The 13,034-nt window shown below is 56.7% G+C and overlaps 1 protein-coding gene across 1 annotated transcript in view; it reads right to left on the bottom strand.

The window, feature by feature from the left end:
- Positions 1–13,034, bottom strand: part of PKD1 (polycystin 1, transient receptor potential channel interacting) — a 79,129-nt gene that overhangs the window by 7,329 nt on the left and 58,766 nt on the right. Inside the window, exons 22-39 of the mRNA XM_066329917.1 lie at positions 11,050–11,194; positions 9,645–10,247; positions 9,049–9,205; positions 8,531–8,783; positions 7,827–8,022; positions 7,042–7,212; positions 6,513–6,656; positions 5,792–6,002; positions 5,404–5,530; positions 4,645–4,761; positions 4,447–4,496; positions 4,093–4,295; positions 3,480–3,579; positions 2,803–2,921; positions 2,155–2,357; positions 1,474–1,668; positions 1,116–1,255; positions 411–538 (exon numbers count right to left, since the gene is read on the bottom strand). Of these exons, the coding sequence (XP_066186014.1) occupies positions 411–538; positions 1,116–1,255; positions 1,474–1,668; positions 2,155–2,357; positions 2,803–2,921; positions 3,480–3,579; positions 4,093–4,295; positions 4,447–4,496; positions 4,645–4,761; positions 5,404–5,530; positions 5,792–6,002; positions 6,513–6,656; positions 7,042–7,212; positions 7,827–8,022; positions 8,531–8,783; positions 9,049–9,205; positions 9,645–10,247; positions 11,050–11,194 (3,262 nt within the window). The remainder of the gene's footprint in view (positions 1–410; positions 539–1,115; positions 1,256–1,473; positions 1,669–2,154; positions 2,358–2,802; positions 2,922–3,479; positions 3,580–4,092; positions 4,296–4,446; positions 4,497–4,644; positions 4,762–5,403; positions 5,531–5,791; positions 6,003–6,512; positions 6,657–7,041; positions 7,213–7,826; positions 8,023–8,530; positions 8,784–9,048; positions 9,206–9,644; positions 10,248–11,049; positions 11,195–13,034) is intronic.

A 13,034-nucleotide genomic window follows, 5' to 3' on the forward strand; every position in this document is an offset into this window, starting at 1 on the left:
GCCTTGGGTAACTGTGGACCAGCACTCTGGTCCCTGGATACATCACTGGCTTCAAACTGCCAGAGGGAAGGGTTAGATGGGATATTGGGAAGGAATCTTCCCTGGGAGGGCCTGGCCCAGGGTGCCAAGAGCAGCTCTGCCCTGAAAGTGTGTCCAGGGCCAGGTTGGATGGGGCTTGGGGCACCCTGGGATAGTGGAAGGTGTCCCTGGATGGACTTTAGGGTCCCAAACTCTTCCAGGATTCCACGATCCGCTGCCCCAGTTCATCTCTGCAGAGCAGAACCATTGCCTCCCCAAGCTGTGCTGCCTCCCCTCAGCCCCAGCTGCATGCAGAGCTGCTCATTTCACCCCTCCAGGACTGTCACCTCCCCCTGTGACAGCAGAGCCACCATCCCTGCTCTCCCTCCTACCTCCCCGCAGGCGGAGCTGGCGCAGCCGGGCTGTGCCCAGAGTGGTGCTGTGGCTCTCCTGGCCAGAGCCGTTGTTGTACAGGTAAGGGAGGAACACCTGAGACATCCACAGCCAGAACTGATCCGACCTGCAGGGGGGAAGGTGTGAGATTGGTGAGTCAAAGTTCCAGAGACCTCAGGGCATGAACAAGCCACACTGATGTGCGCAGAGAGCCAAGGGGTTTGCAGTGACACACCCTCAGCCCAGGGATCCCCAGTGCCACACTGGGCTGCTGGGAGCTCCCAGGGCTGTGGAAAATCAGCTGGGAAAATTTAATCCTCAGGTACAGAGCAAGGAAAGGCAGACTCTGGACAAGATATCATTTCTGGCTCTCGTGAGCCTGTTCATGGCTACAACTTGTGGCTGTAAATTCTGGAGACACAAAAACTCCTGTCCTTTAGAGCAGCTCCAGAAAGATCAACATCAGCTCCCACAGCCCCTTCCCACTGGGGAAATCATTAAACCTCAGAGAAATTAAACCTCTCAATCCCCAGAGGCTCCTCTGCTCTCCAGGGGAGCAGCAGAACCACAGAGACAAGCAGCACGTGCTCACTGCTGCGGAACACCCAGCTCCACATGGGCACCAAGGAACCTCTTATGGGACAGACTGTGGAGCACAAGCCCAAGAGATGACTCCCCTGGCCCCCCTAAGGGCTGGCAGGTACCTCTTGATGAGCAGGAAGTCGTTGCTGCCCAGCTGCTGTTTGATGGAGCTCTGCAGGAGGAAGGCCCGGCTGGTGCGCGAGGCGTCGCCGTAGTTGGTGAGCAGCACCACCAGCAAGAACATCATGTAGATGAGGAAGTTCTGCGAAGCAAAGAGTAAAAATGGGATTGCATGGAAGGGCTGGATCCCAATCCTGCAGCAGAGCAGCGCTTTCCATGGCCATGCAATAGGGTGAGACCCAGAGATTGAGAAACTGAGGCAGAAGCTGGAACCAAGAACTCAGGGGACCCCAGCTGGACGGGAGGATCCACACTCAGATGTATCTGAGCCCTGGGCACCAGCAGCAGGAGATGTCTCACCTTGAGCATCCTGTGCAGCAGTTTGACCTTCCTGGCCTCCTCCTTGGCCTGGAAGAGGGCAAATCCCTGTGGGGGCCGGACTTTGCTGATCCTCTCAGACACGTGCTCCACGCAGGGCTGCTCCACCAAGGTGTCATCCTCCTCTGGGTGCAGCCTCTTGGCAACCAGAGAGAAGTAGAGGGCTTCCAGCAGCACCTGGAGCACAGGGAAGAGTGCTGAGCCTGCAGGGAGCTGTGCCACCTCAGCACTCCAGCAGCAGCTCCCATGGGCCCCTTGGCACAGCCAGCATGACACAGCTCCTACCTGGACCTTCAAAACCAAGTGCCACCAGCCCTGCCTCTCCTATTGCTGCTGCTGTCCACATCCTACCCCTCCTGAGGGATACGGGGATGGGAGAGACCATTCAGTGCCCACAGTGCCCACTCTGCCCTGATTTCTTTGTGGAAGGGGCTGCCCAGGGCAGTGATGGATTCAACATGCCTGGAAGTGCTCAAAACCCACACGGATGTGGCAGCTGGGGACATGGGTTAGTGGTGAACATGGTGTTTGATGGACTTGGGTCATTTTAAAGGACTTTTCCAACCTTAACAATTCCACGACTGTCATTAGCAGCCGGACAAGTTAATTCCAGCTGTTAACTCCGCATACAGGTCTGTGCTACTGCACTGGTGCCATGCTCACCTTCAGGGGCTCCCAGACCAGGAATGATGCCAGAAAGCTGAATATCCCTGAGATGAGCCACATGAGGGCCACGCTGGAGGAGAAGCCCACCCCGATCCACACGGAGACGCCGGCAGAGGCAGCAAAGAGCAGGAGGCTGATGCCGTGGGCCAGCAGGGAGCACCAAGGAGGCAGCAGGCGCTTCCTGAACGTCTGGTCAGCAACTGGGAGGAGCAGGAGGAGGAGGGAGAGCAGCGTGAACATCACTGCAAAGGGTCCCCGTGGGCACAGCAAGGGCTGGGATCAGCACTCATCCCAGCTGAGAGCCTGCCACCAGTCCTGGAAGAGTGTGGAGGGATCATCCCCAGCATATCTATGACTGGTGGCTGCAGAGAGCAGAGCAACTGGGGGAGGAGGCAGCAGAGCCTCCCCAGGGGACACTGCAGGGACTGTCACACCACAAGTACTGTCACAGCACCAATGCTGCCCCCAGGGCTTAATGAGATCCAGGCTCCAATAGAAGCTGGCAGGAAATAGCAGCGGTATCCCAGCAGCCCTTCCTAAGGCTCCTTTTCTATTTTATTTCCAATTTACCCCACTGTGCCTCCAAAGTGCTGTAGTGTGGGATGGGCCCTGTCCCCACACGCCCCGGGGGCACAGCGCTGGTACCTGTCCACGTGGACTTGGCTGATCTGCTCACTTCCCTGGGAGGAGGTGCCACGCTCTGCCCTTTGTCGTTCAGCCTCTGCATCATGACAGTCTCCACCTTCTCCCCAAACACGCTGGACCTGCCAGGACAGGGGGAGCCTGCTGAGAGCTGTGCCACCACTGGCTCTGTGCTGAGCAGGCTGGCACCAGGGGGGCTGAGCTCCAGTGCCAGCACCAGTGCTGGGACATCACACACATCCCCAAAGCACAGACACTGCTCTGTGTCTCATGGGCAGGGCCTGACAGTCCCTTCCTTCCCTTGGCCTGCCCCTCTGCAGTGGCCGCTGGGCTGCCAGCCCTGGGGGTGGTGGTCAGGGTGCCCAGCAGGGTGTCCTGGACATGGTAACACAACAGAGCTTTGGGTAGGATCCCCTTCTCCCTCCCATCAGTGCCACTAAGTGAGCCCTCAGTCCAAAAGTGCTAGAGACACAGCTGTGGCTTTAAGGGATGTCCCAGGTGGCTCCTGGAAGGGTGGCAGTGCCCTCCTGGAGCTGTGGCTGTGGGGGCTGCAGGAGTCATGGCCAGCAGGGACAGAGTGACCCGTGAAAGCATCCCAGACCCAGCTCAGCTCAGCTGGCTGTGAGGGCAGGAGGTGGGAGGCTCTGGCCCCGTGGGGACTCTGCTCCCCAAACACTCACAGGCCTGAGATCAGATCTGTTTCTGCCCTCATGTACGGCCCCAGGTCCTGGGAGATGCCGCTGGCTCCATCTGCCAGGATCTGCCGGATCAGATCCTCATCTGGGGAAGAGAGAGCACAGACAGCGTTGGCAGGAGCTCAGCACCCAGCACCACACCAGGGCACGGCTCAGCCACCTGGTGGAACTGGGGAGGAGGAGGAGAAGGGTCACAGTGATATCCTTCTCCCTGGGACAGCTCTCCCCTGGCTCCCTGTCCTCCAGCTCCCGTCTATCCCAGCTTAGCCACAGCGCTGGGCAGGGAACTGCTGCTTCAGGCGGCCAAAATCTTCTCCAGCCACTTCCAGAGGCTCAGGGATACACTGTGGCTTTGAAACCAGTGAGAAAGTGCTGGTTGCTTACAGCATTCCCATGGGAATACACCTCTCCTGGCTCCCAGTCTGCTGGCATCGTGGGACCACCCACCTCAGCCTGATGCTCAGCAGCATTTCTGGCTTCCCACACTAAAATCCCCTCTAAGCAGCCACAACCCTCCTGCCCTGCCCTCCAGAGTGCAGCCAGTGCTGATGGCAGCAGCTCTGCTGCTCCACCTCTGCCCCGAGCCAGGGGGGCTCACCTGAGGCTGAGAAGTACCGGGGCTGTCCCTGGTGAATCCCAAGGGACAAAGTGTCCTCCTCGGTGGCCAGTGGGGCCTCGAGCCCCAGGTGGCGGCTGGCCCGGCCTCTTTTCAGCTTCTGGATGGTGTTGCCCATGATGGAGGGGTCACTGAGCAGGTCTGGCCAGCTGAGCAGGGCCTCACTGGAGGGCCACGGCACCAGGCTGCGGGAAAACGGGAATGTGGTCGGTCAGGAATGAGGGGAGCATGAGGAAGGGAACTGTGTGGGACTGTAGAGGGAAACAGCTGTGAGAGCCAAGCCCAGCCCAGCCAAGCACAGACTCCTGCTGGCTCCATGCTCAGGAAGTCACCCACCTCTTGGAGTCCTCCAGGAACAGATCTGTTTTGGTTTGCTCAGAGAAGGCCTGCGGGGAACAGAAATGTTTGAGGAACATGATGCGGGTTTGTGCCTGGTCAAAGCAGTGGGCTGGGAACATCAGCAGCCACTGAGGTGCTTTTACCCCGGGCCCACAGCTCCAGGAGCCTGCCCAGCTGTGGGAGGGAAGCAGTTACCTCTGCCTGGAGCCCAGGGAAGGTGGGGAAGGAGCTGTCAAGGATTGAGGAGTCCAGGTAGTTGTCAATCTCCAGGGACTGCTGGTCTGAGTGAGTAACTGTGTGGCTGATGGAGACCTGCAGGGCACATGAGGAGGGACAGAGGTGACACTGCCACTGAGACCAGGCTCATGCCCATCCTCCACTGCCTCCCAGCTACTTGTAGCCACACGTGCCACAACCAGGCTGTCCCAGGTACAAGCCCCCGAGTCTGAAAGCTTTTCCTGTGTGCCCTTACCAGCATCAGCCACATTTGCTGCTCTTCAGTCCCCGAGCAGCTGGCTGCAATATTTAATGGGGCTGCTAATTGTGCCTAACTAGTCGGTAAATCCCCAGCTAATATCTGCCCAGCTGCCTCAGCACAGCTCTGCTCAGCTGAGCTTGTACCCAGGGCAGACATTAGAGAGGCTCCACTGAGCAGCTCCTGGGTTCCTGCCTTGGGCTTTTGGGTGCCTGTCACACTGAAACGCTGAGGGAGGAAGTGCTTAAACAGCTTCTAAAATGTGCCTTTTTGGTGCCTGGGCACTGACAGAGGCCAGCAGTGATTTGCACTCAGGAAGGGGGGCAGAGGCTGGGGAAGGGTCTGGTCCTGTGCAGCACATCAGGCAATCCCAGCTGGAGGAGTGAGGTCCCAAGAAAGCCAGAATTCAGGCTCCCAAAAGCAAATCTGATGAGTTTTCCCACCAATCTGAGCAGCCTGCAACTATCCTCCTTCCTTACCTTGCCACGAGCCATCCGGAAGAGAAACAAAATGACCAAGTAGAGAGGGTAAACCACCACACTGGACACCAGGCCAACAGCCACCGTGTCCACGCTGACCGGGATCAGGCTGGAAACGGCCACGTTGCTGCGTGGAACAAGAGGGACCAGAGACAGGTGTCAGCAGCAGCATTTGGGGTTGCCAGGTAAGCAAGGAGACACAATTGCACAACCAGGAATTCCAGATGTGCAGAGGAGGAAATCAGCCTGAAAACCCAAATCTGACAGTCTTTGGTCATCCATCGTCCATGTCCTGGCCCCAGACTCCTTAGAATGGGGAGGGCAGGAGGGCCATGAGGAGGCTGGGGACACCCCTGAGTGGACACTGCCCACCAGACCATACACACACCTGAGGTGGACACTGCCCACCACGCCGTACCACACGGCGTTGGCGCAGAGGAAGAGGAAGATGAGGAGGCAGCAGCAGGTGGCCCTCTGGACGCGGGTGAAGCGGGAGCGGGGCGGGCGGTCCCACAGCGACAGCCACACGTGCTTCTCGAAGAACCCGCGCTGCAGCTCCGCCACGAAGATCCGCCAGAAGCTCCTCAGCTCGCTCTCACCTGGGGACAAAGTGACAGACTCAGGGTGGCTGCACTGCTGTGGGGACCTGGCCACATCCATCCCAGAAACTCCAGAGTATCCACACTGCACCCACAGGGTCCCTCCTCAGGCAGTGCTCCAGGTTTGGGGATGAGTGGCTGGAAAAGCTGCCCAGCAGAAAAGGATCTGGGGGTAACACAGGGGCTGAACATGAGCCCAGCTGTGTCCAGGTGGGCAAGAGGCCAATGGCACCTGGCTTGTACCCAAACAGTGTGGCCACAGCCCCAGGGCAGTGCCTATCCCTTGTGCAGGGCACTGCTGAAGAACCTCCAATCCTTGGGTAAGTTCTGGAAACCTCATAAGAAGAAAGACATGGAGGGGCAGGAGCGTGTCTGGAGAAGGGAACAGAGCTGGGGAACGGGCTGGAACACCAGGAGCGGCTGAGGGAGCTGGGAAAGAGGGTCAGCCTGGAGAAAAGGAGGGGCCAGGCACCAGAGGTGAGAAAGACCCAGGGGATGTGGGGCACTCACTGGCAGCAAACACCTCCCTCTCCACCAGGCCATCGTTGTCCTCGCTCTCCACTGACAGCCAGTCGTTCACCAGGAAGAAATAGCTCTTGCTGCTCTGGAGGTCCCTCACAATGACGTGCTGCAGGTACCACGAGGGGCTCAGTCCTGAACGGGGGGAGACAAAGGAATTATTTCATGGCACACATTCCCTGTGTGAGCCCACAAAGCTGAGGGGGGCACATGAGCACCACCAGTGGGACAGTGACATGACTGCCATCGATGCACTGCACAATACCCACGAGGGAAGCGTGGCACAGCCAGGTCACCCTGAGGTGACATTTATAGCCACAGTGCACAGCACTTTGCATCCTTTGTCTGGGGTGGCACCTGGCTAGTCTGTGAGGGAGACTCCATGTCCCCCCACAGCGTCCCCCCACAATGTCCTCCCTATCCAGCAGTTCACCACAGGTGAGGTCCCCCTGTCCAGGCCTGGCATGTGGCCCCTGCAGGTGACACCAGGGAGGGGCCAGGTGCCCTGCCCCTGTCCCACCTTTGTTGTCGTGCCAGATGCGGATGCGCCAGATGCTGCCCAGGCTGCGCTCCGTGGCGATCTGGAACACGTCCAGGCTGTTGCGGTGGAAGGCGTTGTCCCCATCCAGGTGTCTGTGGCCACTTTTATTGTCCACCCCGTACAGGGCGATGCCCACGTGGGCCGTGGTACCTGCAGGGAAGGAAGGGGCTCCCTCAGGGAAGGCCACCTGAGGTGCAGATGTTCCCCAGCCCTGCCTGTGACAGCTCTAGCTACAAAGCCAGCCCCCAAAGAGAAGGCAAACTTGGTGCCTGCCTGCTGCTGGGAAAGATTCAGGACAAAGTGATGGGTACTGGAGGACAGCAAAAGGATCCATCTAAAGGGCCAGCTGGGCAGGAGAGCATCAGAATTGAGGAACAATCTCTGCCTTTGCAACCACAGCCCAGTCACGGAAGGCATGATGGAGAAATTTCTCTCCTGGGTGGTTCCTTGCAGCAGTAATTGGTTGTCCCACCACAACAGCCAGTGGTGGAGCAGCCTGGGTTAGTGGAAGGTGTCCCTGCCCATGTCAGGAGTTCAGAACCAGAAGGCTTTTGAGGAACCTTCCAATCCAAACCGTTCTCTTGACCTGCCTCGTCATCCCACAGTAAAATCTGGGAACGCTGTGGGAAGCCCTGGACTGAAGCTGCAGCTCAGCTCTGGGCCCTGCAGGGAGCATTCAGAGCATGACACGCTGAAGGTGGGACCTCAGGTGAACTACAGGTGTCCCCCTGGGAACCAGGCAGGGGAGCAGGCTGTGGGCTCACCTGATCCTCTGCCCCAGCCCGTCTTCACCAGGATCTCGTATTTGTACATGCCGTTCTTGCCGCAGAAGGGAATCACCCCCACGCGGTTCATGTCGATCATGTCCAGCTTGTGCACGATCAGCGCGGCCACCGAGTAGGTGACAAAGCACACAGCACACGTCAGCAGCACGATGTAATTCAGCCCTGGCCCTGGGGCCTGGAGAAGAGAAAAGTGTTGAAAGGCAATCCCAGGTGGATCCCGTTCCCATTCCCTGCCTCCTCCCTGGCCATGGCCCCGCAGAGCCGGCAGCAGCAGCTGCCAGGAGCTCCCTGCTCCTGCTCACGTCACAGGGACACAGCCAGGAAGAGCTGCACACCCCTGGGAAGCAAGGAGCAGCTGGCAGGTGTGACTCCCTGGGATCAAACAGTGCTGGGTGACAGCTGGAAGGGACTTTTGGCATCTCTCTAAGGGGGGGGACACAGTGCTAAGTGTCCAGGCCAGGGACTAAAGCCATCTGCAAAGGTCTGTTTCCAGCCAGGATTCCCAACCAGGGGACACAGCTTCCCCTGAGCTGTGCCCATCTGCACCTCCCAAAGGCTCCCAGATGCCTGTGCTGGTGCCAGCTTGGACATGAAACCAACAGGAGCCTGTGGCTTTGTTCCAGGTGACAACAACCCGTTCTATGTGTGACAGCATTCCACAGTCTCTGCTTTGCTGTACTCACAGGAAAGATGAACTGGACAGAGTTTGGGGGCACAAACAGGCTGGCCCCAAAGGCTGTGAGGTGCTGGGTCAAGCACACAGCCTGGTCTGGCCTGGTCTCCTCCAGGGGGACAATCCCTTCCGTCTTCCAGCGCTTCTCCTGCTCACTGAAGTACTGGCACAGGGACGTGTACAGCCCCAGGGTGACCTCCACTGCCGACCAGCTGAAGTGGTTGGTGATGTTCAGGTAGTATTTCTGGATGGGGTCATCCGTTCTGGAGAAGGGAAAAAGCAAGGAGATGACTCCCCTGCCTCCTGAAGGGATACCAGTCCCACTCTGGTGGAGGTGTGCCCATGGAAAGCTTCCAGCTGCAGTGGCTTACGCACTCAAAACGGAGGAAAAGTCCAGTGAACATGGTGTAATTTATACCCTCTGGCTGTGCAGACACTCAGGGCCTCCACAGACCACCTGAATGCCCCTCACATGCATCCACAGCACAGCCTGAGGCTGACAGGGACTACCAGGGAGGCTTCTCTTACCTGGGAGAGGTGAAGAAGGTGTAGAGCTTGTGGTCACTTCCAGCCAGGGCGTCCAGGCTGATTCTCTTGGAGGCAGAGCAGTTGTGCTCATTGGGCTCGGGCTCATGATGGAGATAGGCCATGATGAAGGGCTCAGGCTCACTGGCCAGGTAATGCCCTGTGGGGAGGGGAAGGAACAGAAAGGGCTTTAAAAAAACCCTGGCAGACTCAACCACAGGTCCGCTGCCAGCACTGGGGCTCAGGGAAAAAGGAATCCAAGTTGTGGGAGATACTTCTTCAGACTGTGCTCCTTCAGTGTGCACCCCAGAGGATCCCTGAGCACTGGATACCATTGGGCCTGCCTGAAAGAGGGACTGGACAATGCCTTCCAGGGCTAATGTGGCACAACAGAAGGGCTGGGAAAAGCAAAAGGCTTCTCAGGACCAGAATCCACAAGCAAAGATGACAGTGGGCATAGAGATTGTCCAGAACCTCAACCATGCAGTGTGGAACCTGCTGCTGCCACCCAGCATCCCTTCCCACACTGGTTATCCCTCACACCCAGCCCTCCTCTCCCACAGGAAGGACAAACAAAGAGATGGATTTGTCTGCCCTACCATTGAGGACTCTGTAGGTGAGTTGAAAGTGCAGTCCTGCTTCCCTGTTGTTGCTCTCCATGATTACAATGAGGTTCACAGACGTTTTTGGCTCGATGACTTCAGTGCCAGCCACGAGATTTTCGGGCTCTGTGCTGTTTGAGACCATCACAGTGATGGCTTTTTCAGAGTCCAGGCTCCCGATGGGGATCTGCACCCCGTTGTGTGTCTGGAACTCCATGGAGGCCACCTTGGTGGACACGGTGTAGTTGCTGATGTACCCAAAAGGGAAGGGATTAGAGTCCACCTGGAACATGACTTGGATGACATCCGTCAGGTTGGAAAGGGTGGAGTTGAAGGCCTGGGGGATGGAGAACTGGCAGTTTGGTGTGTTTTCGTAGCAAAGCAAGTTAAAGGGGTCCGACCTCTTGCCTGTGGCCTTAATTTCTCCTCCCACCAGCTCGAGGGGCTCTTCGTTCAGCACCCGGGACTTCATGAGGATTCGCATCAGGCTGGAGGACAGGTTGTAGGCTTTGGGAGCCAGCAGCAAATTGTGGGAATCAGCAAGCAGCTCCTGGGGCTTGGACTCTTGTGAAACTGTATTGACAAGGTGGATCAGGTCACCTGCCAGGAGAGAAATGAAGAGGAAGTGGTAAACGGCCCTGGATAACTGCTACAGTCAGGAGAACACCTGACACTTTCCCAAAGCAATCAGACAAGGCTTTCCTTGCTGTCTTCTCACTGTTCCTCTGCACATGACCTTCCCCACTGGAGCGTTCATAGCCCAGAGCTAAAAGCAAAGCTGTCAGCAATTCCTGCAGCCTCTCTAATCTACCAGGTTTGGTGCAGAATACTTAATCATAACACACTTGATTTCCCTCCTGTGCAGTGAAGAGAACCATAGCTCAGGAAACAGGGAGGGAATGGATAAAATAAAAGTATGTTCCTAAGCACAACATTGAGAAAGGAGTGCAGAGGTAACGGGGTGCAGAGAAGGTGCTGTTGCTTCTCCCCAGGTCACCCAGGTGGGAATTTCCATACAGTGTTCCCAGATGCCCCAGTGAGGTTTGACAGCCTCCTTGGACACCAACTAGGAAGACAAGCATCTGGAAGCCATAGCTGTTACTCACTGTTTACTAAAAAGAGAATCCCCTAGAGTATTAGTGAGCTTATTAGGAGTATTAGTGAGTTAAATTAACAACTGTCAGATTAAAACATCCACAGAGCAGCTGCCAAAGCCCGGACAACCCTGGGAAAAGTGCAGAGAGAAGAGAGGGCTGGGATGCCACACTCCAAATGGCAGATGCAATTTCCTAAAAAGCTGGGCCAAAGCCCAAATGGCAGAGGAGGGAGCCTGAAAGCTCCCCTCAGGCTGCTCCTGGCCCTGAGCCTGGTCTCCTGTCCCCAGCCACAGGACAAAGCTCACCTGTGATGTTGAGGATGTTGTCGGCGATGCCAGTCGGTGTCACTGTGCCCTGGGTGGTCTCCCCTTGCAGAATGGTCATCATGGTCTCCAGCTTGTTCAGGGTCCTTGTCAGGCATGACTTGCACACCAGCTCCTTGCTCACCACCTGCAAAGGGTCCAGGGTCTGACAGAGAAGGAACACCCCAGGGAAAGCCCAGCTGGCTCAGTCCTGAGGAGACCTCTTCACTCAGAAAGTGCTCTGTGCTCTGTCTAGCCCTGGGGACAGCAGAGGCTGCCCTGCTCACACTGAGAGTGGCCAGCAACTTGTTGGTGCCTCCAAGACTCTTCCATCTCCCTGCCATGACATTCCAAAGTACCAGTGTACAGGCAGGCAGAGGATGCCTGGCAGAGGATGCTTTTAGGTTGGAAAGAGGATTAAAGGGAGGAAATTGCTGCCCAGAGAAGCTGTGGCTGCTCCATCCCTGGAATTGTTCAAGGCCAGCTTGGACAGGGCTTGGAGCAACCTGATCCTTCCAACCCAAGCCATTCCAGGATTCTGTGATTCTAAATTCACATTCTCTGGTGTGCACTCGTGAGGACCAGGCACATCTCCCCTCTGGGACCACACACAGAAACCAACCAGGAAGAGCTGGATGGGATTCCTCCATCCCCTCCACGACCTCCAAAGGAAGCCGGATTTAGCCCCAAACTGAATCCATTTCAGTGTCCAAACCCTCCTGAAGGCTGTGGGAGGAATCCTGCCACTCAGGCGTGATGGATGTCCCTCCCTCTGCTCCCAGATGTGTCCAAGAAACAGAATGTTCCAGCCGTGGCCTGGAGCTTCCCGCACTCTCCACGGCTGGATGGGAGGGACTGAGGCAACACATGGAAGCTGTTACAACCCCATTCCTAGCTCTTATTCATCTTTTTTCTTTTAATCATCACAGGATTCAGCCGTGATTCACCATATGTTTTGGTGAAGAATCAAAACAGCATCTGCAGGTCTTGAATTCCCCCTTTTCTGCTTTATTTGTAAGCTCTGAGAAGCCAGGACAGACTGTGTGAATCGGAGTCAGGAATCAGGGAGGTGGGGAAGACACTGGGTTATGGGGAGGAACCACCCAAGGGCAGCTCCTACTTCGGGAGGAGAATTGACCAAGAAGTCCAAGATTCTTTTTTTATCCCTCCAGGAGAAGCTAATTCTGATTTTTCCTCTCCCTTGTAGGTAAAATCAAAAACGTATCAGCCCTGATGGACACTTGTGCAGGAATGTGTGAACTCTGCTCGTCTCAGCCACTTGGGAAATTCTGGAGTACTGTTTTCCTAAGCTTTTCATTCCAGACCAGAGCCCAAAGTAATCCTGGAATGTCAGCTTCTCCCGTGGAATAAAAATTCTATTTCTAGACCTAAGCTCCCACAGCAAAATCAAGTCATGAGGCAGGAGGAGGTGGGAGAGACAGAAACAAACTGGTCCAGCATGGAATGGGATGTGCTGAATCCCAAATCCCCAGGCAGAGGGGAACAGAAAGAAGGGATTTTTGAGGTTTGCAGGCTCAGAAGCAGGGCAGGGAGCAGATCAGGACTCTGTGGGTGGGATGCAGAGCCTGCCCATCACTGACCTGGCTGCAGGGGAAGCACAGCCAGGGCCAAGGTACCTGACAGTCCCCAAAGCAAAGATTAGGGAGGGTGGGAGGAGCCAGAGCAGGCTGGCTGAGCACCAAAGCACAAGTGCATTACATAACTGGGCTCTCTTCGCTCCTAAATCCACCAGGCACCAGCCCCAGCACTGGGAACGGGGGCTGCAGACTGCCAGGATCACAGTGCTTCCAGTGAGCAGGAGAGCAAAGCACAGAGGGGTTTCTCACCTTGTAGGGCAGAAACAGGGCTGGGAGGAGCATCAGACCTGAGCAGCACCCAGGACATCACCACAGAAACCCTGACAATGCCAGCAAGTGCCACCTGTCCCCAGTATGTGTGCAGAGAAGCACAGCAAGGACTTGTCACAG

Source organism: Sylvia atricapilla, chromosome 15 (assembly GCF_009819655.1).
Source record: "Sylvia atricapilla isolate bSylAtr1 chromosome 15, bSylAtr1.pri, whole genome shotgun sequence".
NCBI lineage: Eukaryota > Metazoa > Chordata > Aves > Passeriformes > Sylviidae > Sylvia > Sylvia atricapilla.